Consider the following 26,300-nt stretch of genomic DNA (forward strand, 5'->3'; position numbering starts at 1 on the left):
CAAAAAGGGGGAGAGGAAAGGCCTGAACCGGAATATGGGAATGGAGAAAGTAAGCGTGCTGAAGATAATGGAATACTCTAAATATCAAACTTTCTTTTACATAAATTTCTCTCTTTCAATAGTTTGAATATTTGGATTCTTTCTTTGTCGTTGACTTTAGACAGCTTCAATATAATGTGCCTTGGAGAAGGCCTGTTGGGATTGAGGTAATTAGGTGTTCTATTTGCTTCTTGGATTCGCGGATCCAGTTCTTTCCACAAGTTTGGGAAGTTCTTATCAATAATTTGTTTGAATATATTCTCTGTTCCCTTCTCTCTTTCTTCTCCTTCTGGTATGCCCATTATTCTTATATTGCTCTTTGTGATGGAGTCAGAAAGTTCTTGTAGAGTTCTTTCATTTCTTTTAAGTGAAGTCTCAAGTCTCTTTCTTCTTCCATCTGTGTAATTTCCAGGTTTCTATCTTCAATGTCACTGATTCTTTCCTCCATCTGGTCAATTCTACTACCTAAGCTGGTTATTTCATTCTTAATTTCTTCTATTGAGTTCTTAATCTGCAGAAATTCTTTTTGGTTCTGTTTTAAAATTTCAATCTATTTCGTACAACGCTCATGTTGTTCTTTGATTGTATTTCTGAGTTCATTAAACTGCCTTTCTGTGTTTTCTTGCATCTCGTTGAGTTTTTTCAGAACTGCAATCTTGAATTCTTTGTCATTAAGTCACATATTTCCATATCTTTAAGTTCCTTTTCTGGAGACTTTTCACTTTCTTTCCGAGCTGTCTTGTTGCCTTGATTATTCATGGCAATTACTGATTTATTATTTCTCTTCCTAGACATCTACAGGAGTGGCTTCTGCAATAGGTTGATAGGAAGAGGTCTTTCTTTTGTTTTCCAGTACTTGTTAGTAGAATGTTTTATTTTCTCTCTGACTGCAGCCTTTTTTTTTCTCTCACATGGTAGTACTGTGTTTTCTCTGCACTACTCCAGATTCTCACCCAATGGGGGGATTCCCTGGGAGACGGGCTTCTCCTCTGTTAATAGTTCACCTGGGTCACAGGGCGCAGTATCCGTGTGGGGTGCGAAGAGCTTTTGAAGTTCCAAAGCTCTTCCTGCACCAGATTCAGAGCCTGTATGTTTCAGCAGTTCTGTTTAGTCCTCCAGGGATCCACCCAGATAGGTGGGGCCAGGGGCGGGGTGAGTTGTGAGAGGTGGCCCAGAGTAATCGCGGTGACCACCACCACAGCCAGTCCTTCTGCCACAACTCCTTCACCTTTGCTGGAACTAGTTGGGCTTCGAATCTGTGTCTGCGGTCCACAGTTCTCAGAAGAGCAAATATTCTGTTCTTTTGATCTGACACTGCTACTGTTCCGCTTCTAGCACTGGGCAGGTGGGGGAGGGGCGAGTTCTGGGAGGGTAGGGAGGGGTGGCTAGTCTCAGTGTCTAAGGCTTCTGACTCTGCTCGGCCGTGAGGGCTTAAACCACCATTTTCAGCCTTCTTCCCTCAGTCTTTTCTCCGAGGTCTCTACTGTGAGCGTTGGGTTCAGCCATTTTATATGCTGCCCCCTCAGCCGTGTGGAAAGCGGAGCCCTAGCAGTCCGAGCTCTTCCCTCGCCCGCAGCTGTGGTAGTTCCGGGATGCAGCGAGCTCGGATCACTGAGCTAGGTCTGTATCCTGCGCCCCCGCGGCTCCGTCTCTGCATTTCTCCCTTCCCTTCTCCCCCGCTTGCGCGATTCACCCACTTTCAGGTAAAATCAGTAGTTGGCCTCTTCGTCTTGCCTGTCTGCTGTGCAGGGAGTCCTTTGTGGAGTTATTGTTGTTTGATTAGTTGTAAATTCTAGGGGAGCTTTACAGAGGCTCACCTCACGCCGCCATTTTGATGACGTCAGCAGTCTCCTTAAACATTCTTATCATCAGTGTTCTGAACTCTGTCTCTGATAGGTTGGTTACCTCTGTTTCATTTGGTTCCATTTCTGGAGGTTTCTTCTGTTCTTTTATTTGGGACATGTTTCTTTGTTTCCCCATTCTGGCTGATGCTCTGTGTTTGCTTCGATGTATTAGGTAGATCCCCTGGAGTTCTTAGTTCTTGCTGGGTTATCTTATATAGTATGTGTCCTTTATATTTGACTTGCACTACTTCCTTCTTCTCCTCTGCGTGTGCTCCAAAGGTGACTCTTGTGTTGTGTATATTGTCCTGTTAAAGAAGATCTGTAATTGCTTTTCACTTGTGAGTAGGTGGGGTTAACTCCTAGGCTGACTAGTTGTGAGACTGGGCTCTGCCAACCACAAGGTGTTCTGCTGCGTGAGGGTTGACCGCTTAAATGTGGTTTGGCCTCTATGGGCTCTTGTGCCTGTAGAGAATTCCCTCTGGGTATGTCACTTGTAGGTCAAACCCGGTAGTACTCTGGTTTGGTCTGGGGTTGGCCTCTGGGTGTGTTGAATCTTGTGCCTCTTAAGCTGGGCCCTGGTAGGGCAATTTCAGAACAAAGCAAATCACCAAGCACAAAACAACAACAACAAAGAAAAAATCAAATACATTCACATGTAAAAACAACCGACAACCCCCGCTCAACACAGGCAAAGATATCAAAGATATAAAGACAAAACAAAACAAAAAAGTATCGCCAGTCTTGGCTTAAGCCCACCAAGTAATCTCCAGGTTGTCCTCTGCTGTACCAAAGAGTCCTCTGCGTATTGTGCAGGCAGATCCGGTCACCTGGTGCCCAGAGTTATGTTAGGACTGCAGATTTAGATGAGTGGGTCTGGATGGTAGTTTCTACAAAGTCAGTGCAGTTCTGCCCTTGCCTGCACATATGTGCACTGAGAGTAACACCATTCTCTCATTTCTTCTGTGTCCATTTCTCCTGAGTCTTAGGGCACTTCTTCCGTGTGTGTGTGTGTGTGTGTGTGTGTGTGTGTGTGTGTTTCTGTGTATGTGGTGGGCAGGAGATTTCTGAGCTCCTGAAAGCCCAGAGCTGCATCTGCTGCCTACTGCTGATCCCTGGGAGTGTCTCCCCAGTTGTAATTGCCCCGCCCTAGGCAGGCCAGAAAGGGTGGGGGCAGGGGATGGAGGGGTCTTCTCTCTCCCAGCCCAGCCGTGTCACACTCTTCCCGCAGGCCAGAAAAGGTGGTGGCTAGGGGTGGAGGAGTCTCTTCTCTCCTAGCCCCGCAAAAATCACACTTCCCATCCTCTTCCCTGGGTCAGAGCTGCACACCGGTCTTCCCAGAGCCTGAGCACTAAGGCGCCTCTGTAATCTGACACTACTTCTCAGTTCAGGGGCCAGTTTAAGTCTCTGGAAGGGCGGGTGTAGGAATGGAAGAGTGGGGGGAGGGGCCCAGGTATGGAGTTTGTATCCTTTGTCTGACATAGGACCCAGCTGGAGGTCTCAGTGGAGGTTATTGCCTCAAATGCTGGATATGCTGCCCCCTTGGCGGGAGAGATCAGCTGTGGGATGCAGGGAAAGAGCCCACCTCCTGGTTTTTGTGTTCTCTGTTCCGTCTTGGGATCCCCTGTGTCTCTGCAGCTGCGGATGCTGGCCGCGTTTCCAACACCGCAGATGCAGGCCACATCTCCACAGCCGAAGGTGGGGGCTGCGTCCACACAGCTGCAGATGCGGGCTGCATTTCCACAGCCTCGGATGCGGGTCGTGTCTCCACTCCGCTCCCTTCCCTCTTCCCCTGCTCACCCAATTTGCCCACCTTCAAGTAATCCTTGTATGAGTCTCTTAGCTGTTCTGCGTGATGAGCAGAGAGTCCTTTGATGGGTTATAGATGTCCCATTTGTGATAAGATCTGGAGGAGAACTCAAAAAGTGCGCCCAGCTGCCGCCATTTCTATGACGTCACTCGGACCATCATTCTTAACTGTCATCATTTTTGTTGCCCTTCCTGTCTTACAAGTCTTCAATTACACTTGATTTAATGGTAGATTTAAAGGGTACATTCAAAGATATTTTGACCCCCAGACAAGATGAGTGCAAAAAGAAAGAGCTATTCCATCGAGTACAAGAAAGGAATCATGAAGGATATGATAAAGGGCATGAACTTACGGCTTTCTGCAAAGAGAAGTTGGATCTCCGAATGGTCTGAAAATGGCAAGCAGAGTGCAATAACCTCAGTCAACAGGTGGATGAGGGTAATGCTAAGAAGTGCCAAGAGTGGATCAGGTCGGCAGCCATCATTTCCTGAGCTGGAAGACATCATCTGTGAATGGAGTGCTGACAGGAGAGCAAAGGCTTTGGTTGTGCGCAGGGCTGATATTCAAGCATTTGCCCTTGCAGTGGCACCACAGTTAGAAATATCCCCAGAAGAATTCAAAGCATCACAACACTGGCTGGATGGCTTCCTTCAGCGCTATGAACTGTCTGTAAGATCGGCAACACTGTTCAAGCTGGAAGATACTGAAGTTATTAAACATGCACTTGCATCCAAGTCCTTTTTGATGGCATTGACTTTTCTAAATACCAACTCTCCAACATGATTGCTATGGATGAAACTGCAGTGTTTATGGGCCAAGGATCTCAAACGACAATCGATCAGAGGGGTGCCTCATCAATCTACATTCCCTCCACTGGTTACTAAAGTGCACTTGTTACCTGTATTTTGGCAATTCGTCTGGATGGAAAGAAAGCCCCACCTCTAGGACGTCATCAAAATAGCGGCGAGAAGTGAGCCTCTGTAAATCTCCCCTGGAATTTACAACTAATCGAACAACAATAACTCCAGAAAGGACTCCCTGCACAGCAGACAGGCAAGACGAAGAGGCCCACTACTGAATTCACCTAAAGGTGGGCAAATCGCGTGAGAAGAGGAGGAGGGAAGGGAGAAGTGCGGAGACGGAGACGCGTGGGCGCAGGACACAGACCTAGCTCAGTTCTCTGAGCTCACTGCATCCTGGAACTACCGCAGCTGCGGGAGAGGGAAGAACTCAGACAGCTAGGGCTCCCATTATGGCCCACAGGGCTGAGGGGACAGCATATAACACGGGTGAACCCAACGCTCATGGCAGAGACCTCGGAGAAAAGACTGAGGGAAGAAGGCTGAAAGTGGTGGTTTAAGCCCTCACTGCCGAGCAGAGAATGGAAGCCTTGGGCACTGAGACTAGCTGCCCCCTCCCTACCCTCCCAGAGCTCGCCCCGCCCTCACCTGCCCAGTGCTAGAAGTGAAACAGTAGCAGTGTCAGATCAAAAGAACAGAATATTTGCTCTTCTGAGAACTGTGCAACGCAGACACAGATTCATAGCCCAACTAGTTCTGACAGAAGGGAGGGAGCTGCGGAAGCAGGACCGGCTGTGGTGGTGGTCGCCACCATTGCTCTGGGCCACCTCTCACAACTCACCGCGCCCCTGGCCCCACCTATCTGGGCGGATCCCTGCAGGAGTAAACAGAACTGTTGAAACACACAGGCTCTGAATCTGGTGCAGGAAGAGCTTTGGAACTTCAAAACTTCTCTGCATACCCACACAAACACTGCGCCCTGTGACCCAGGCGAACTATTAACAGAGGAGAAGCCCGTCTCCCAGGGAATCCCCCCATTGGGTGAGAATCTGGAATAGTGCAGAGAAAACATAGACTACAGTGTGAGAGAGAAAAAAGGCTGCAGTCGGAAAGAAAACATCCTACCGACAAGTACTGGAAAACAAAAGAAAGACCTCTTCCTATCAACCTGTTGCAGAAGCCACGCCTGTAGATGTCTAGGAAGAGAAATAATAAATCAGTAATTGCCATGAATAATCAAGGCAACAAGACAGCTCAGAAAGAAAGTGAAAAGTCTCCAGAAAAGGAACTTAAAGATATGGAAATATGTGACTTAAATGACAGAGAATTCAAGATTGCAGTTCTGAAAAAACTCAACGAGATGCAAGAAAACACAGAAAGGCAGTTTAATGAACTCAGAAACACAATCAAAGAACAACATGAGCATTTTATGAAAGAGATTGAAATTTTAAAACAGAACCAAATAGAATTTCTGGAGATTAAGAGCTCAATAGAAGAAATGAAGAATGAAATAACCAGCTTGGGTAGTAGAATTGACCAGATGGAGGAAACAATCAGTGACATCGAAGGTAGGAACCTGGAAATGACACAGATGGAAGAAGAAAGAGACTTGAGACTGAAAAGAAATGAAAGAACTCTACAAGAACTTTCTGACTCCATCAGAAAGAGCAATATAAGAATAATGGGCATACCAGAAGGAGAAGAAAGAGAGAAGGGAACAGAGAATATATTCAAACAAATTGTCGATTAGAAATTCCCAAACTTGTGGACAGAACTGGATCCTCGAATCCAAGAAGCAAATAGAACACCTAATTACCTCAATCCCAACAGGCCTTCTCAAAGACACATTGTATTGAAGGTGTATAAAATCACGACAAAGAAAGAATCCTCAAGGCAGCCAGGGAAAAGAAGATGCTAACCTACAAAGGAAAGCCCATTAGATTATCATCAGATTTTTCAGCAGAAACTCTACAAGCCAGGAGGGAGTGGAACCAAATATTCAAACTATTGAGAGAAATTATGAGCCAAGAATAATATATCCAGCAAAGATATCCTTTAGATATGAAGGAGGAATAAAGACCTTTCCAGACATACAGAAGCTGAGGAATTTTCTAATACATGACCTGCACTACAAGAAATACTAAAGGAGGCTATTCGACCATCATCAACAGGGACAATTTGTGGCAACCAAAACATAAAAAGGGGGAGAGTAAAGGCTTGAACCGGAATATGGGAATGGAGAAAGTAAGCGTGCTGAAGAAAATGGAATACTCTAAATATCAAACTTTCTTTTACATAAACTTAAGGGTAACCACTCAAAAAAAATCCAGAACTGAAATATATACTGTAATAAAAGAAGAAACAGAGGCAAACATCATAGAATACCGCCAAACAGAAATAATAGACAACAACAAAAAGCAAAGAAACAATGGAGACACAGCCTTACCAGAAAACTAAAGAGAGAATGACAGGAAATCCTCACATGTCGATAATCACCCTAAATGTAAATGTACTGAACTCACCAATAAAAAGGCATAGAGTAGCAGATTGGATGAAAAAACGAAACCCAACCATATGTGTCCAAGAGACACATCTCAGCTACAACAACAAGCATAGACTCAAAGTGAAAGGGTGGAAATTGACACTCCAGGCAAATGGTGTCCAGAGAAAATCAGGTGTAGCCATAATGATATCAGATGCAACAGACGTCAGGGTGAAAAAGGTAACAAGAGACAAAGATGGACATTTCATAATGGGAAAGGGAATTATACAAGAAGAAGACATAACAGTCATCAATATTTATGCCCCCAATCAGGGAGCACCGAAATATACCAAGCAACTACTAACAGAACTAAAGGGAGAAATTGACCAAAACACAATTATACTAGGGGACTTAAATACATCATTGACAGCTATGGATAGATCATCCAAACAGAAAATAAATAATGAAATAGCAGCCCTAAATGACACATTAGATGAAATGGACATAATTGACATTTATAGAGCACTTCATCCTAAAACATCAGACTATACATTTTTTTCTAGTGTACATGGAACATTCTCAAGGATAGACCATATATTGGGACATAAAATCAGTCTCAGCAAATTTAAGAAGATTGAAATCATACCAAGCATATTCTCTGATCACAAGGCTTTGAAATTGGATATCAACTGCAAAAAGAAAGCCGGAAAAAACACAGATACATGGAGATTAAACAACATACTTTTAAAGAACGACTGGGTCAAAGAAGAAATTAGAGGAGAGATCAAAAGATACATAGAAACAAATGAAAATGAAAATACATCCTACCAAAATTTTGGGGATGCAGCGAAAGCAGTTTTAAGAAGGCAATTTATAGCATTACAGGCCTATCTCAAGAAACAAGAAAAATCCCTAATAAATAACCTCATGTTACACTTTAAAGAACTAGAAAAAGAAGAACAAATGAAATCCAACGTCAGCAGAAGAAAGGAAATAACAAAAATCAGAGTAGAACTAAATGAAATAGAGAACAAAAAGACAATAAAAAAAATTAATGTGACAAAGAGCTGGTTCTTTGAAAAGATTAACAAAATTGACAAACCCTTGGCTAGACTCACTAAGATAAAAAGAGAGAAGACACTAATTAACAAAATCAGAAATGAAAAAGGGGAAGTTATCACAGACACCACAGAAATACAAAGGATCATCCAAGAATACTATGAAGGACTATATGCTACCAAATTCAATAACCTAGAAGAAATGGACAAGTTCTTAGAAACATGTAGCCTTCCTAGGCTGAACCATGAAGAATTCGAAAATCTAAACAACCCAATTGAAAAATGGGCTGACGACCTGCAGAGACATTTCTCCAAAGAGGACATACAAATGGCAAATAGACATATGAAAAAATGCTCAACGTCACTAATCATCAGAGAAATGCAAATAAAAACCACAATGAGATATCACCTCTCCCCAGTCAGAATGGCTATCATCAACAAGACAAATAGTAACAAGTGTTGGAGAGGCTGTGGAGAAAAAGGAACCCTCATACACTGTTGGTGGGAATGCAAACTGGTACAGCCATTATGGAAGGCAGTGTGGAGGTTCCTCAAAACTATTATGAATAGAATTACCATATGACCCAGCAATCCCTCTCCTGGGTATCCACCCAAGAAATCTGACAACATTTATAGATAAAGACACGTGTGCTCCAATGTTCATTGCAGCTTTGTTTACGGTGGCCAAGACATGGAAACAACCAAAATGTCCTTCGATAGATGAATGGATAAAGAAGTTGTGGTATATATACACAATGGAATTCCATTTGGCAGTAAGAAAAGATGATATAGGAACATTTGTGACAACATGGACGGATCTTGAGAGTATGATGCTAAGTGAAATAAGTCAGACAGAAAAAGCAGAGAACCATATGATTTCACTGATATGTGGTATATAAACCAAAAACAACAACAAAAAAACAAGACAAACAAATGAGAAACAGAAACTCATAGACATAGACAATAGTTTAGTGGTTACCAGAGGGTTAGGGGGGTTGGGGGTGGGAGATGAGGGTAAGGGGATTCAAATATATGGTGATGGAAGGAGAACTGACTCTGGGTGGTGAACACACAGTGGGATTTATAGATGATGTAATACAGAATTGTACACCTGAAATCTATGTAATTTTACTAACAATTGTCACCCCAATAAATAAAAGAAAAAGAAACCCTACCTCTAATCATCACTAAGGGTAAGAAAGATAAGGTTGAACATGTTTCAGGCATTTATGTTATTGAAACCGAAAAAGCCTTGTGCACACAAACAGGTATAAGGAAGTGGGTTGATTTAATGCTGCCACTTGTTTTGCGAGGTAGCCAAAGGGGTCTGCTGGTCTGGGATTCAGCCAGCACTCACCGCACTAAAGACATGGAGAACTTCCTTGCAGAGAGAAGAATAGATCACATAATGATTACCACAGGAATGACTGCCTATCTTCAGACTCTTGATATTGCAATAAACAAGCCATTCAAGGACCATTTGTGCATGGAAATCAATGACTACATTGAAAATAAAATGGAGAGTAATCAGCGTGGAAACTTTGTGAAGCTTAGCCTGCAAGAGGTCGTGACTTGGGTGAAGAATTCCTGGGATAAAATCACTGACAGCTGTGTTGCCAATGCACTACAAGCAGGCTACATGGACAAGAAGTGCTCATTTAAGGAGAGCTCTATTGCTGGACATGAGAGATTGGGGCCAGTGGTTCTACAGGAAATGGAATCGCAAGAAATTCAAGCCGGAATTCGGGGTTTGGAGAGTTATGATGATGTTCCAGAAGATGACATGACTGTATTTGAATAAATGTAGATTTTTGTATATGAATAAATAAATGTATATTGTTGTACATGAATAAATGTAGATTGTTGTATGTGAAAAAAGGAAGACATCCCCTGAAAATAAGTTCTAATGCATCTTTTGGAGCAAAAATTAATATAAGACCTGGTCTTATTTTCGGGGAAATGCGGTTGCTCAAATGTCAGTTCCTCGGAGAGGCCTTCCTTGGACCACCCCAGCTAAAGTAGGCTCCCCTCTCAATTCTCTCTTTACTTTGCTTTATTTTTCTTCAGAGAAGAAAATGTCATTTACTCTGACATATTTGCTTATTGCCTGCGTTCTGCATTAGAATGTTAGCTTCATGATGGCAGGAATTTACGCCTGGCACACAGTAGGTGCTGAATAAATGTTGAATGAATGAGTGAACAAAGCAGGAGAACATAAGTGATAGGGAGTGGTGGGGACTGTGGGACCTCGAGAAGACATGCCCACTGCAAATCATTCACAGTAAAACACACATACACACACACACACCATGTTGTGTCTGCAAGCCAAAAAGTTTAGGCTGCTACTTTCTGTCTGAATTTGTGACTATTAGAAAGCATTAACAGAAGTAGAGGATACATACCATTTGGCACCTTACTATGTATGTTTGAAGGTTCTTCCTCGTGTCTGCCCATGCAGCCAAAGGCCAGGAGCAAGAACTTGCCCCCGAGTCCAGCTGTTTGGCAGTGAGGGACAGCCCACAACATGGGGTACTGCGGGCGGATCTGGGCTTGTGTTAGGTGATTTGGGGATGGTTTAAGGAAGTGATGTTCTGAATACTATCCAGAAGTGGGGGTAATTTTGTGACTGGGTATGCTAATGCATCTTCTCTGTAGAGATAACAGACTAGAGAGATGCTAAAGCTGTAATTGGCTAAAAAAAAAAAAAAAAGCAGGAGCCCCTCATATTAATAAGGATGGGGGTGTTTGGTTAATTTTTGTGGTTTGGACAATGTTTACATTTTGTCTGTGTTCAGACATGATTAGGGAGTCATTTTAATTTTGGCTTAATCACGATCAGAGTGGCTTTGTCTGATGTTGATATTCTGTGAAATATTTATGTTCAACAAGAGAACACCAAGGTCTAACTGTGAATGCCAGGCCAGTTCCCAGAAGTCAGGGAGTGCTTTTGTCAGTAGATATTACAAAATTACCCATCAGAAAGGTGGTAATCAATTTCTCAGCAGCGTCTAACAGTGCCTGTTTCTTTGCATAATCTCCCACCCATGTTAACACACACGTGTACATATTTGTTTGGTAAGTGGTTTTCACTGAGTTTTTAATGGGATGGATCTTGATTATTATAGAGGTAATAATTATCACAGAAGCATTTTTATATGCTTATTGCTCATTTATATTTCTTCTTTTGTGAATTGCCTTTTCATATCCTTGTATGTTTTTCTGTTGGGAAGTTTGTCTCTCAGTGATTTGTAATTTAAAAAATATATATATATATTTTAATATATATATATATATATATATATATATATATATATATATATATAAAATTAAGGATTACCTGTTAGAGATGTATTTTTTCCTAGATTGTCATTGCTTTTTTTTTTTTTTTTAATTTTATTTTATTAAATTTATTGGGGTGACAATTGTTAGTAAAATTACATAGATTTCAGGTGTACAATTCTGTATTACATCATCTATAAATCCCACTGTGTGTTCATCACCCAGAGTCAGTTCTCCTTCCATCACCATATATTCGATCCCCCTTACCCTCATCTCCCACCCCCCACTCCCCACCCCCCTTACCCTCTGGCAACCACCAAACCATTGTATGTGTCTATGAGTTTCTGATTCTCATTTGTTTGTCTTGTTCTTTTGTTGCTTTTGAATTCTACCAAACCTTCAAAGAGGATCTAATACCAATCCTGCACAAACTCTTCCAAAAAATTGAAGAAGAGACAGCACTCCCTAACTCATTTTATGAGGCCAACATTACCCTGATACCAAAACCTGGTAAGGACAACACAAAAAAAGAAAACTACAGACCAATATCTCTGATGAATACCGATGCAAAAATCCTAAATAAAATTCTAGCAAATCGAATACAACAATGCATTAAAAAGATTATTCATCACGACCAAGTGGGGTTCATCCCCGGGGCACAAGGATGGTTCAACATACGCAAATCCATCAATGTGATACATCACATAAACAAAATAAAATAAAGGGCAAAAATCATATGATTATATCAATTGATGCAGAAAAAGCATTTGACAAGATACAATATCCATTTATGATTAAAACACTTAATAAAATGAGTATAGAAGGAAAATACCTTAACATAATAAAGGCCATATATGACAAGCCCTCTGCTAATCTCATAATTAATGGAGAAAACCTGAAGCCCTTTGCTCTACGTTCAGGAACACGACAGGGCTGTCCCCTATCACCTCTGCTTTTCAACATAGTGTTGGAAGTCCTTGCCAGAGCAATCAGGCAAGAGAAAGAAATAAAAGGCATCCAAATTGGGAATGAAGAAGTTAAATTATTATTCTTTGCAGATGACATGATGCTATATATAGGAAACCCTAAAGACTCCACCAATAAGCTATTAGAAACAATCAACAAATACAGTAAAGTTGCTGGCTACAAAATCAACGCACAAAAGTCCATTGCCTTCCTATATACTAACAACGAAATCTCAGAAAAAGAAATACAAAAAATAATTCCGTTTGCAATTGCAGCAAAAAGAATAAAATGCCTAGGAATAAACTTAACCAAGGATGTGAAAGACCTATATGCTGAAAACTATAAGACATTTTTGAAAGAAATTGAAGAAGACACAAAGAAATGGAAGGACATTCCATGCTCATGGATTGGAAGAGTCAACATAGTTAAAATGGCCATATTACCCAAAGCAATATACAGATTCAATGCAATCCCCATCAAAATCCCAATGGCATATTTTAAATAGAACAAAAAAGTCATTGCTTTTTAATTCCGTTCATGTTGTTGCCAACATTTTAGTAGTCAAATATATCAGTCTTTTCCATTATAATGTCTTTTGTTGTTTTCAGCCTGAGATTTTCTATATCCCAATTATTTGCCCTTTTTATTTTGTGCTTAAAAAATAAGTTCACGTTTTTCACGCTTGAATCTTCCATTTTGAATTTACTTAGAAGTGCAGAACAAACTATGTTTTTTCCCCTCCCAATACTTAGGCCTTACTATTGACAAAGCTATTTCTTCCCCAATCGGCTCTTGCCGCTTCCTTTGCTCTTTACGGTAGACCACAGCACACCAAATATTCATGGCTGAGGCCATTCTGTTAGATATGTCCATTTCAGTTCCCACCTTGCTTATTTAGCATGTCAGTTTGTTCCCGTCTCAAGGCCAGCTATACTGGTATTTTTATGCAAAAGAACACAGGAAGTGTCATTTGCCTCTTAAAAGCTTCTCCTGAGTTGTGCAGTTTTCTTCTTCACATGGGTCCCAAACACTGCTTCTTAAGGTTATTCTCAGGTATTTTGTTACTGTTGTGAAGGGAATCCACTGTTAGGTTTTCTAACTCGTTAGTGCTTGTATTTGAGAAAATGTTTAACCCGTTTTCTACTCCTGCCTATTAAATCTCTTTGTGTACCTGTTGCTCCCTGCACTTTCCTAATACCTGCTTTCTTCTCTTCAGTGAATTTCTGGGAAGCAGACTTCTCGGGTGTTGTCAGTACATGGTAAGTGCTCATTAAAATATTTTGTTTACAATGGGTAGTAATTGTTTCCCCAGACAAGACAGATATGCATCTTAAGTATAGCCATTCATCTGTTTATCGGGTTTGTTTGCATCTGTGGTCCAGCGTAAGTATTAACAGCACCATTTTTATTCTTAAATTTGTCCAACTGTGGATGATAGATTACATGGCTACCCTAATTATATGGGGACTAATAAGGAGATAACTAACCTGTGGTAATCGACATACAGATCAGTGGAGGGAATTATTAGGGGACAAAAAGAGACATGTTTTACCTTATCATGCAAGCAGCTATTAAATTAGCCTTCATGTATAATTAGGCCTGTTATTGACTTCCTGCTACCTACCTCAAATGCATTGTGAAATTTAAGTCTATCTTAAAAATTATGATTTCAGGTGTATAAGTTATACAAAGCATTATAGTATGAAGTGTAAGGAACAGCCATATACCCAGCACCACCCAGCTAACAGAAAACATCACCAATGTACTTGAAGCCCTCTGTATAATTACCTCTTCTCAGCCGCATCCCTGTGTCCCTCATAGCTTATCTGAACATTGTGCACTTGGTTATACTCATGCATGGGTTTTCACACTCTTCATACATACAAGGTCTAACAATTAAGTTCACAAACGTCGCAATGATGTTGCTAACCTTTTTTTGATATCAGAGGGATTATTATGAATTTGTACCAAATGGACAAAACAGTTAAGCAAGTTTACTATTTGAAGTGCTGAAAAGGCTGTGTGCAAGTTAGACGACCTGAACTTTTCGCCAACAATTCATGGCTCTCACATCACAACGCACCAGCTCACACAGCACTGTCTGTGAGGGAGTTTTTAGCCAGTAAACAAATAACTATTGGAACAGCCTTCGTACTCACCTGATCTGGCCCCCAATGACTTCTTTACCTGAAGATAAAATGTTGAAAGCAAGACATTTTGATGACGTTCAGGACATCAAGGGTGACAGCTCTGATGGCCATTCCAGAAAAAGAGTTCCAAAATTGCTGTGAAGGGTGGACTAGGCGCTGGCGTCGGTGCATAGCTTTCCCAAGGGGAGTACTTCAAAGGTGACCTTAGTGATACTCAGCAATGATGTATGTAGCACTTGTTCTAGGATGAGTTCGTGAACTTAATTGTCTGTATGGATGTGGTTTTTCATGCTCTTGGTACATACCTATGTAGTATTATTTGTAACCTTTAAACAGGTCTTGTACTTTTTGCTTATCATTGAGATTGTGCATGTTGATATATGCAATGGATACATTTTACTGCTGTATAGGATTCCGTTCTATGAATTTATTACAACTTATACTTGTTGGACAATAAATGTTTATGAGTTATTTTGCTCATTATAACCAGGCCTCTTGCTGGACTGTTTTAAATTCTAATAACTTGATTCTCTTGATTTAGTAGCCAACAGTTCTAATTGTTTCCTAATTTACTGAAATGGTTAGAACTGGCAGAATAGTGCTAATGGCGATAATTGGCCATTTTCTGCTCCCAGTGTGGTGTTGGCTGTTGGTCTGAAGCTAACTTATCAACAGTGTCTTTACCTTTACAAGTTACCAGGAATAGTTGTTAGCAAGTGCCTTCCATCTATGGAAAAGACTTTTCACATTGGATATTGAAGTGGGAAGTTATTACACCACACGTATAACCCAAAGGCAAATCATACTTGGTCACATTAGGTTTTTGTAGTATGCTAATGAATTAGATTTGCTTTGATTTCCTTCAGGCTTATTCCACCTGTACTCCCACAGCTTCCACATCCAAATCCCAACTCTTCAAATTTAAATGATCTGTCAGAGCTTTATTCTACTTTGATTATTCAAAGCAGTTCTAAGCTCATTGATTGATTCTACTGTATTTCTCTTTATTCATTTTAAAGCCCTGCTGGACTCCCAGCCTCATCTCAGGCAACCAACCTTTGCTCAAGTCCCACCATTATCACATAACTGGACTCCTGCTGCCTTGACCTAGATTACCCGCCCCTCCTTAATCTTAACTCCTACACAGCTTTACAATTCAACCCAAGTGCTGCAGACAAGGGAGTCTTCCCTGACCTTCCTGGCTAAATCAGGTACTTTTCTGCTCTGGGCACCCAGACACCCCCTTCCTACATGGGTCGCAGAACTGATCAGTCTCTTCCCCTTAACTAGAAGCTCAATAGCAGGGACAGGGCTGATTCATCTGTCAGTCATCAGCAGGGCTAGGCACAGAAAAGTTTGATTTTGAAAAAAAAGGAGAAAATATCCAACAGCCATTTGCATCGGGGATCAGGTTAAGGACACACCACTGCTTTCCCAGATCCACACTTTGGGACATGGTCCAGGGGAAAATCTTTAAGAAGCAGAGCCTGAGGATGAGAAAAACCACACAAAGCAAGCACTTGGGGTTCTTTTTCTAACTAAACTTTTATTCTTTGGAAGCTGGAACCATCAAAGTCCTTAGATCAGCTTTAAATGCTGGATGGAGTAAAAACCACAAGACTGTTGGGTGACAGGTGAACAGATTGGCAGACAGGCGACGAAACAAAAACAAAATGCTGGTTAGACTTGCTCTTCTGGAGAGCCTGTCAAATTATTTGCGTATTAAAATTTGTTAGAATTAAACTAAAACATCAATAAATGAAATCAAAATTTTAAGTGGGTCCCGTATTCGAGACTGTTGTAAAGGCTCACCAAATAGAATGGTGGGTTGGGTTGAGTGCATTCTCAGGACATTTCTCACAACCTACTTACTACTGGTTTTTTTCCCTGGAGCAAGGTGGTACTTTGCCCTTGGCTGCCATCTCTAACACCATCACAGCCCCCAAGTGCAGACAGATCCCATTCCAAAAAAACAGCCTCCCCCAGTTCCTGGTGGCTGCTCATCTCTCCTGACTTCGGGAAACCAACTTTGAAGGAGGAGGATGCACCAGTGGTGGTGGCAGAGATGGTTTTCTGGAGAATACATTTGGATCTTTTCGCCAGCCATCTAGAAGTTTGAAAAAAAACTCCATTGTGGAAAGTGAGTTATGAAGAGTGCTCTTTATTTGAAACCTCCACAACACAGACTCCAACCTTGTCTCGCATTGAATCATTAGCTGTGCACATCAACACATTCCAAGCACAAATTAAGAAATGCAAACAGAACAAAAAAATATATATATATATAATTTTTTCCCCTATCCAAAGGTTTCAAGTCTCAATGCAGCAAATCCTTCTGAACACAGACTCTTTGAGGAGCACACTGTTCAAACAGTTGGGACAAACAGGTCCCTGCAAAGGCTACTGCCTTTTTAACACATGGGGTGGGGATCATGGACGGCATGGAACGGGGGAGGTGAGAAAGGGAGAGGAGAAAGAATGAGCAGGAAAGGGGGAATGGGTATACGCTGGAGAAGATGGGGCAGCTGGGACACAAACATGGTGAGTTGGTAGATTTCATTTATTGGTTTTTGACATTTTCTTTCTGGTTTGTTTTAATTTCCCCCTTCCCAGGTCCACCAAAGATAGAAAAACCTCACAGCAGAGGGTGGGGCCTTATTAGGCCAGCCCAAAGCCTTCAGAGCACTCCTGGATGGCCAATAGTAGCATGTGGCGGAGCTTCTCAAAGCTCTCATAGGCAGGCAGGTCCAGCTGATTAAAACTAGGGAAAGAAGAAAAATCAGTTTGTAATAAAAAATGGTAACCAAATCCCTGCGTTCCCCCCGTGCCCACCTTGGCTTCTCCCCAAGGGAACCTCCTCCTCTCTTCTTACGGATCCGTCTTATCCTTGCCTGGACTGTCCTCCTCTCATCCAGTCCCAATACCAGCCACCAGGCACCTAACGTGTAGATCTGACTCTGTCACTTCTTAAACACCATGGCCTCGCCTACGGGCTAACATGCAACCTCCAAGGAGGCATTCAAGGTCCCTGGTGATCCGACCCCCGCTGAAAAAGCTTCCACTGCTTTTTAGCTTTACGACCCCTGCAACTCCTTGCTCCAGCCACGCCGAGTCCTAGAACACACGTGGCCTCACGTGGCAGTGTTCATCTGCAATGTCTTCCAAGCCCCACTGTGAGTCTGGGCCAGCTTCTCACCTCAGACATCAGCTTTTGCACAAAACCACCAAATTTTGAGCTATGCCAAGGCCTGGGTAGCCGGGGCCAGATCTGGGTTATCGACCTTGGGCAGGGGCCTAGAAGTGGCATATATGCAAGCTCAATCTGAATGATGAAAAAGAGAACAAATCCTTCATCTTACCATGTGTGAGCTGAAGGCAGGCGATCTGTGGACCTGTCATCTCGATGAATCTGAAACTTCTGAATGCCATTCATGCCTTCGAGGGCGGCAAAGCCTTGCAGGGGCACCTTGGAGGTACCTGTGACAAACTGGAGGAACTTGGCACGGTCAGCTTGGTCGAAAGAACGCAATGCTCTCCAGAACCACTGGATCTGCAGGAAGGGACAGAAGAAGCTAAGGTTAGGTAGAGAGCTACTGAAAAGAGGGAGGAAGGGGATTTGGAATCTTAGGGCAAGTCCCTTCGGTGAGATGGGATTAAGTTCATTCATAAGATGAGCAAGAACATCACCTGAAAACACGCCCTGAAAGAATAGTTATATACACCGTGTTTCCCCGAAAATAAGACCTAGCCAGACCATGAGCGAACTCTAATGCGTCTTTTGGAGCAAAAATTAATATAAGACCCGGTCTGTCTTATTTTACTATAATATAAGACCGGGTCTTATATTAATTTTTGCTCCAAAAGACGCATTAGAGTTCGCTCATGGTCTGGCTAGGTCTTATTTTCGGGGAAACATGGTAGGTAAGTGGTCACCCACAACCTGCTTCCCTTAAGAGTACTGGTTTATTTATACAAACGATTCGTACAAACTAGCACTGCTGAGGGATACGGGCTTGGGCGATGCCAGCAGCAGCTTACCTGAATAGAGTTGGACTGGTACTTGTGGTATTCAGTGTTGGATTTCAAATCATCAATGTCGATTGTGGGCAGTCCTGATATGAGCAGCTCTAACTCCTGCTCAGTGAAGATAGAAATGAGGCGCTTTGGAATGATCTCATAGAAGCCTTCTAAGAAAGCTGCCAGCTGTTTGCGGATGGCTCCTGGGGAGAGAACCAACAAGCCATGTGGCATCTGAAGTTGCACAATTGTTAGAGGTTAGATTCCCAATCTGGCTTTTGCTGCTATTAGGATGCTGATGGATGGCCTGCCTCATCTGCCACTCTGTTTCTAGGCCCCCATATGAGGATGAATGAAGGGAAATATTTTTGGTTAAGTTTTTGGACTCATTTTGTACAAGGCATTTGTGGCTGGCATAGGGGAAGAGGAAACGATGTCTGTGAAATGAAGTGAGGCGTGACCTCTTCGCATATTGAGCAACAAGAAGTCTAAGGCACATTTCCCCTACCTGTCATTCTCATCTGGCACACCAGGTGTACATACTCCTTCTTGTTCTCCTCTGTTACCAAGATGTTGGCCCCATTGGGTTTGAGGTCACGAACTTCACAGACTCCAAACTCCTGGACCTAGAACACCCAAACACCAATCATATGCATCAGGCTTGGTCTAGGATGGGACTTGGACGTACACAGATACCTGGGAACACACCCTAAACTCTTCCACATCCTGGGCAGGGATATGAAGCAAGGTCATAAAAAAGTGACTTTTCTCATGAGCTCGTAACTCCCAAATAGGGAAAGCCCAAGGGGAAAAAGGAAAAGGGCATGGCTAACACATGTAACATAATACAATCTTTACAGAAAAGTTTGGGGGAAGAGTAACCTTCATTTTTTTTCATTTACCTCTATATTAATTTTTCTACAATGAACTATCTTTGGGAATGAAGAATAATGTACTGGAGCATGCACTGGGGCATTGTTTTTTACAAAAGGGAAACTAGGAAACAGCCTCGATTGTTTTACCAATTCCGGTAAATGGGGCATGGGACTTTTAAGTCGAGATGCTTCCTTCAAAACACGAGGTTATCCCATGCCGGGTCAAGGGCGATCTCGCAATGCGTTTCCTAGACTAGCTGGGATACATGCAGTCAGGATTTCCTGACCCACCTCAGTGCTGAAGGTGAGGTCATAGCCTAGAGTGGAGACATCGTTTTCCAGCAGATAGACCAGGCCCTGGTAGAAGTGGTAATCTTCGCTTTCCATGTCTGTATATCTAAAAAACACAATTAGACAGGGTCGTGGGTAGTGGCGGTGGACAGGGAACACAGGGCCGGGACAGAAGAAAAGGACCTGATTCCCATGACTGACGACAGCCTCAGGCCTGTGCCACAGCCTCACCTGACAGATTTGCCCAAGATGTGTTTGTAGAAAGACCGAGTAAAATAACACTCTAGGAGGCGGTTGTCATATACAGCTTTGGCCACAATGCGTCCAACAAACTTGAAGTAGCTGAGGTGGTTGGGGTTGCAGTGGGAAGATGGATTGATGGTGTAGGTGACCCGATCACCGGGTGAGGTACGGAACAAGGCATACATAGGGTTAAACATCTCCCGAGAGATGATCATATACCACTCCCGCAGGAGCCCTCCAGCATCCTGCCCTTCTTCTCCTTCAAACACTATATACCTGCACAAGAGAGCAGAAACAGATGTACAGAAAGCACAGGACAAATTCACTCAGTAATGGAGCGTGACCCGAGTGCGTGAGCGACTGAAGCAGTGGCTGGGGAGTGCAAGGACAGAGTGAACGCAGAATGCCAGGACAGCCCAGAGGGCTCTGGGACAAAAAAAGGCATCATCGATAGAAAAGATGTCCTGAAGTACCAGTAAAGGCTGACCAATATTCCAGAAAACCCCATCGGGAATGGTATAAAGGCCTAAATGAGGCCTCACTCAGGGGAAGCAGGGAAAGGAGGAATCAAGTGGTGTCTGAGAGCACTGAGCCTAGAGTCTAACGTCTGTAAGGATTGGGTGGTGTAGGAGCAGGGCTCAGTCCACCTCAGAAACCACTGACTTCCCGTGATTCCATGGATGGCAAGCCCATGCCACGAGGCAGAAGAGGAATCAAGTTCCTGAGTTTGGGAGCATTTAATCTGCTCCAATAGGTCTCTGGTCTCATGGATCCCATGACACTTGGCAATGCCAACTGCCAATCTCCTCTAGGTGGCTTCAGAATCACCAGTGAGCGATTACCAATTTGGTGGGGTTCCACTCATGCAAGTGTAGTCTCCCCCAACCCAAGGTACCATTTGCTCAGCAGGCTTCCCCCATTCCAAGTTTAACACCGGAAAAACACCCTGTCTGTGAAGCCATGAGGTGTATCTCTGTAAATGCCAAAGACTCTTCTTCTGTCTATCTGGAAATTGTTGGGTAGCTCAGCCCAAGGACCAGCCAGCCAGCCAGCAGAAGACCAGTCTTATGAGACCAGGCCAAGCAGATGGAAGGTAGTTCAGTGAGATGATCTAAGCCCGATTCCAACTGGGAATTCCTACTGGGGAGGGCAGCACCTTCCTAAGTTCCCCTGCACATCCGGGGCCTGAGCCAGCCTTCGCTACCTCGTAGGAAGAGCCTCCACCCTCCCATCCTGTCTGTTCTCTGCTCTGGGCACTTACAATCGATTCTTCATTTCTTCAGGGGATTTCCGGTGGAGCTCACGATACGAGTCTTCAAACACATGGTCACGGCGGACGTGTACAGCCATGTCTTCTTTCCGGAGACCCTCGTCCAAACGCTCCAGCTCTTGGCGAAAGTATCTTGGGAGGCAGGAAAGGAAGGAAAACAGGATTGAGGGTGGCAAATCGGTTTGTCTGATCAGGACGAAGACTCACAATGAGGCTTCCTCCATCCTCCAAACACTCTGATTCTGCTCCCCACCTGGGTCTCCCTGGGCAAGTGCCCAGTAGTTGGGAGAGAGAGTTTATTTACTATCACCTCTCAGTTTTCCCATCTCCACCAAGTAGGGGCCCACAGGGACTGTGACATGGAGTTTGTGCAACAAGCAGCCAAGCCCGTGCAGGTGCACAGGAAGGAGAAGGGAAGGAAGACAGGAGTGCTGGGCGGCCCCTGCTAGCTCTGCTCTAAGTGGACTATCGCTACCTGTACCTCCTGTATTACCCCAAAGGGTGGAACAGGACTTCAGAAATCATGTGGTTAAACAAAGGCTCGTATTTCTCTGATGAAGAACGCAGAGCGGGATGGAAAAGGCCAGCAAGTATTTAGGTACGACGACTGTGGCACAGATGAGTCACTTCTCTCCCGCCCAACACCCTTCCAAGGGCTGCCACCGAGGGAAACGTCTTTCCCTGGAAACACCGCCCCAGGAGGAACTCTGGCTCCTTTCTGAGAGGCGATACCATTTGGAGAGCTCCAGTCCCCTGTGCCCCCCAACATCCAGGGCACATACTTGCGCTTGACATCAAAGTCGAGGACACGAATGTAGTCCACCAGGACCGCAAAAGGCCCGTCAGCGAGGTGGGTGGTGGACTGGCGCAGGATCTGGTTTAACACAGTGCGGTGAGTCTCTGAGGGGAGAAAGGACAGCAAGAATCAGCATGTCATGGGTCAGACTGGACGGCAGCCATCCAGCCAACAATTCTCTCTTCCTTGTTTTAGGGGAAAAATGGTAGTGGCGTGTACAGACAGACAGACACACACATGTCAGCTAAGGATAAACGTATGCAATGATCCTGTAAAAACTAAAGCCTTGTACATTTGGGGGCCTGAGAGTTCCCCATACCTGCAAAGCGAAGAAACTTCTGCGTGTCAGGGGGCAGGCTTGAGGAGATGTGCATAGACGAGGGCTCCCGGGAGAAGAATGGGTCAAGGGAGGAAGGCGTCGCTGGGGTTAAGGGAGCCGGTGAGAGAGGTGGCGGCTCGTCCTTGATGTGCGCCAGCTGGCTCTCACGGGTGTCTCGGACAGGAGGCTTGCTCTCCCGCTCTGTGGCATGGACCAGAAAGAAGGCCTCGACGGCAGGCTGTAGCACTGGGGGTAGGAATGACAGTGAGGTGAATTTGACTAACTTCAACATAGGAACCTCCTTCTTCTTCATAACCAGATTACAGAGTACAATACAGAAGAACACATAATGAAAACTTGCAGGAAATATAATGGTAGCATAGAAAAATGAAGCCAAGAGGAGGTCAGAGCTTCCTTGAAGCCAAAGAAAACTGGGATAGGCAGTCAGTTGTATAAAGATTCCCCTGGTCTAAGAAGTGAAAGATACCAGCCATAAAAAGAGAAGGCAAATCTTTTTTCTGACACTGAAGTCAGAGAGAAAAAAACCTTCTCCTTTGAATCCTCATTACAGAGACAGAGAGGGCTGACATGGAAGGAAGAAAATGAATCTGGCAGATCAGTGGGTTGGGACCTGGGCCCTCGGGCCACTACTCACCTAGCACCGCATGCTGGTCATGGGATTCCTCTAGCTCCTTCAGACACTCCCCCAGCATGTCCCATAGTTCATCCAAGCTCAACTGCTCACTGAGCAGGGGCAACTCAGGAGGCCTCTCCTCCTTCTCCTTCTCCCCCTGTGGGGTTCCATCCGAGCCTACAGGGCACACAGGATAGTCAGACAGCCTTCAAGGATCTCCCTTCATTCAGATTTTTCCCAGACCAAATGCACGGGGCCATGTGGCAGATCAAGTAGACCGGGCCCACTGGCCACTGAGTGACACTGAATGACATCTGAAAGCAAGCTCCAGTCCTACACTGAACGGCATTTACACTTCAATTCAGTAAGATTAATACAATAACAAAATTGGTTTCTCAGTTGTACTAACCACATTTCAAGTGCAAGCTATTGAGCACCTGAAATGTGGCTACTGCAGAGAAGTTCTACTATAGGGCTGGTCCACTCACTGCCTCATCAACTCCCAGAGCACCTGTGGATTAGGAAGTGATTTAATGTAGTTCAAAAATGGGTGTCCTATGATAACTCTATCCCACAGGAATGTGTTAAAGGGATGCCAAAAAGCCTTCTATGTACAATTAACTTTGAGAAATGCTGCGAATAACAGCAGCCGCAGTGTGCCAGGTACTGCTCTAAGCACTGTATACTCTTAGCACTGTTAACTCATTTAATCCTAACTATGAATACCCCTATTTTAAAGGAGAAAATGGAAGCAAAGAGGTGAGCCTCAGGTCCCAGAGCTAGTAAACGGGGGGGGGGGGGGGGAAGATTCGAACACCTGCTGTCTCCACACATAGTTTCTTTACTACAGGAATCGCAATATGTGCTACGAATCTGCAACGAGGGAGAAGTGGTGATGGTTAGTGATCTTGGCTGGTAAATGCCTATTAACATTTGCAGAAACCAGTGTTTGCTCGAACAAATTGGAAAACACTGAGCTTATGTGTGTGGAGAACAGTGGCTCCAGCAGACATTCCGTGAAGACTGGCTCTCCCTTTTGCTAGGCTGAAAATGGGAAGCAGTACTGACCAATGGACTGAGTATCCTGAGCACTGGGAGATGGCTGGTCCACATCCATGGGTGACTCCTCCCTCCGGACAGATGACTCTGACTGGCTTGACTCCGACTGGATAAAAGGGAGACAAAGTCACATAAAGGGTGCAACTCTGCTTTCCTCAGGGACAGGCTAGAGGCTGGTCCTACCACTTCTCACACATCATAAGCTTGGAAAGAAGCTTTCCATATCTGGTCAGGAAATCATAGCTCTCCAGGACAAAAGAATGGCCTTCCCACCAACTTTGCTATCCCCCACCTTGAGCTAGCAAGTTTTTCCAAAGAGCTCCCTGGATGATGCCTGCATTGCCTCCACTCCACTCCAGACCTACGTGCAGTCATACACCAGCCTCTTGGGCACACACTTCAAGATTTCTTCTGGGGACAGTTTACATGTGCACACAAATATAAAGCTCAGATGGCGGTAGGGAGGTTTGCTCTGTTTCTGTTTGCTCATAAAAGAGGAAATAACAGAGATATCAGTGCAACTTTTGATGCGTGTGATTATTTAAAAAGCCAACATCTGTCCTATCAGGTGTGTGTGTGGGGAAAAGACTGGGTAGAAAAAATACTCCAGAACAATAGCTCTCTCTTTTTCCTTTCTACCCTCCTGGAGTCACGGCCCTCATATTCTAGGCTGTTCCCAGCATGCTCAATGAAACCCTACTGTATAACAGTAATTCTATACAAAGAAAAACCAGGCCTCAGGATACCTTTTATCCTGGATCTTGGGAAGGTGACTTTCATGTTGCAGGGACAGGAAAACAATGAGAGAGTGCCACAGCATACATACATGATGCCAGGCCTTTCCTGTAGTCACTCTGTGCTGGGATCCCAACAATGAGCTGGCTACCTAGGAACCTGAAGGTTTCCTCCTAAAAGTGCCTGAGTGCCTAGGTGCCAAGAGAGTACAGAGAACAGAGGCAGAGGCCAGGGTGGAGGACCAGCCATAGCCAGAAGAGGCTGCGTGGGATTTGTACCGAGTTTAGGGGACTTTCAAAAAGGCAGGATTCCTGAGATGCCTCTGATGTACCTGCATTGTTCCAAGAGACTGAAAAATCTTCATCCCACATCCCCTCAGAACCCAGACACTTAGCATTATGCAGTTTGCAAAAGCACCACTGTTGATGGGATAGCTAGGAGTCGGGTATGATAGCCAAGCTTTAAAAATCAAAATCACACCAAACCAACAAACCAATGAACAAACAGTAAAAAAAAAAAAAAAAAGAAAAAACAAAACAAACACAAAAAAACCACCAACAGAAAGTAACCCTGTTGTCCAGAGCATTCATATAGCAAACTTAATGCAAAAGCATACAAGGTAAGCGCAGTGAAACCCCACTGATGTTGTGGTGGGGAGGGGGGAGACAAATGAATGAGGGGCCACAGGCATCATGCTAACCGTTGCTGCTTGTTGCTGTCTCCGCGCCCTTTGACCCTCACGTACCATTTGTATAATGGCATCAGCCTCAGCCTCCAGCTGCCGAACAGCTGCCTGGATGCTGCTAGCTGAGCCTAAACCGGAGGAACCTGGGAGAAAGAAAGAAGGAGGCAAGATATAAAACGTAAAAAGAGGGACTGATATTCTCTCTCCCATCTTCTGGGCCGCCACAGGGCATCTTGCTGAGGTCTTTGAGCTTTAGCTCAGGCAACTTCAGTGCTTATCATCAGGCACTAAGAGCTACCGTTACAGACAAGGGCAGGGGCCATGGTGCTAGGCAGACGGATGGTGGCAGGTGAGAGGGTTCTGTGGGACAGGAGGAGAGAGGAAGGATTTGGCAGGCCATGTCTGAGGCAACATGGCTGCAATGTTTTAGTCAAGAGTGATCAAGGAAGCAGAAAGGAGGCATACTCAGTGAGTTAATTTTGTTCAGCAAAAGATCCGCCCTCAATTTCCTTGCCAGATTTCCACTCCCCCTTAATTCCTACTTGCACTAATGAATTTCATATGCAGGTAGCTTGAGTGAGATACAGAATGCAGCCATCAACATTTTAAGAAAGGATCGTCACTTCCTTTTGGAAAGGTCAAACAGGAAGGAGACATGACATTAAGTCTTGCCCTCCAGGGACTGGGTTCTCCACCACCAACCCTGACCCTCAACTGGACACTCCAGTTCCATACCTAGCCTGCCTGTCTGCTTGGCTTTCTTGTTAGCTCGGCGTGTGTCGTCCCGGAGCTGGATGATGACCTGCAGTACCCTCAAGAAGAACTTCTGGGTAGATGTCTTGGATGTCAACATTGACATAGAAGGCAGCTGGAGCTCCCGGCCACCCAGAGGTCGCTTCTGAGATGCCACAATTACCACATTCTCAGCCATGTCAAACCTGGATAGTGTAG

General features: G+C 44.1%; 1 protein-coding gene across 20 annotated transcripts in view; it reads right to left on the bottom strand.

Annotated features, from left to right (window-relative positions):
• Positions 1 to 16,566: 16,566 nt before the first annotated feature.
• HUWE1 (HECT, UBA and WWE domain containing E3 ubiquitin protein ligase 1) overlaps positions 16,567 to 26,300 on the bottom strand; it is a 160,820-nt gene continuing 151,086 nt past the window's right edge. For 19 of the 20 annotated variants that reach the window (XM_019718919.2, XM_019718910.2, XM_074323887.1 and 16 more), the window contains 13 exons: positions 26,085 to 26,287; positions 25,365 to 25,492; positions 23,939 to 24,035; positions 22,892 to 23,047; positions 22,237 to 22,482; positions 21,904 to 22,021; positions 21,113 to 21,253; positions 19,840 to 20,127; positions 19,609 to 19,714; positions 18,951 to 19,068; positions 18,464 to 18,645; positions 17,785 to 17,975; positions 16,567 to 17,186 (listed from right to left, as the gene is read on the bottom strand). In XM_019718919.2, coding sequence (XP_019574478.1) covers positions 17,084 to 17,186; positions 17,785 to 17,975; positions 18,464 to 18,645; positions 18,951 to 19,068; positions 19,609 to 19,714; positions 19,840 to 20,127; positions 21,113 to 21,253; positions 21,904 to 22,021; positions 22,237 to 22,482; positions 22,892 to 23,047; positions 23,939 to 24,035; positions 25,365 to 25,492; positions 26,085 to 26,287 — 2,077 coding nt within the window. In that variant the 3' untranslated portion in view covers positions 16,567 to 17,083. The remainder of the gene's footprint in view (positions 17,187 to 17,784; positions 17,976 to 18,463; positions 18,646 to 18,950; positions 19,069 to 19,608; positions 19,715 to 19,839; positions 20,128 to 21,112; positions 21,254 to 21,903; positions 22,022 to 22,236; positions 22,483 to 22,891; positions 23,048 to 23,938; positions 24,036 to 25,364; positions 25,493 to 26,084; positions 26,288 to 26,300) is intronic. The other variant, XM_019718914.2, reaches the window with a different exon arrangement.

The sequence above is a fragment of the Rhinolophus sinicus genome, chromosome X (genome assembly GCF_036562045.2).
Source record: "Rhinolophus sinicus isolate RSC01 chromosome X, ASM3656204v1, whole genome shotgun sequence".
NCBI lineage: Eukaryota > Metazoa > Chordata > Mammalia > Chiroptera > Rhinolophidae > Rhinolophus > Rhinolophus sinicus.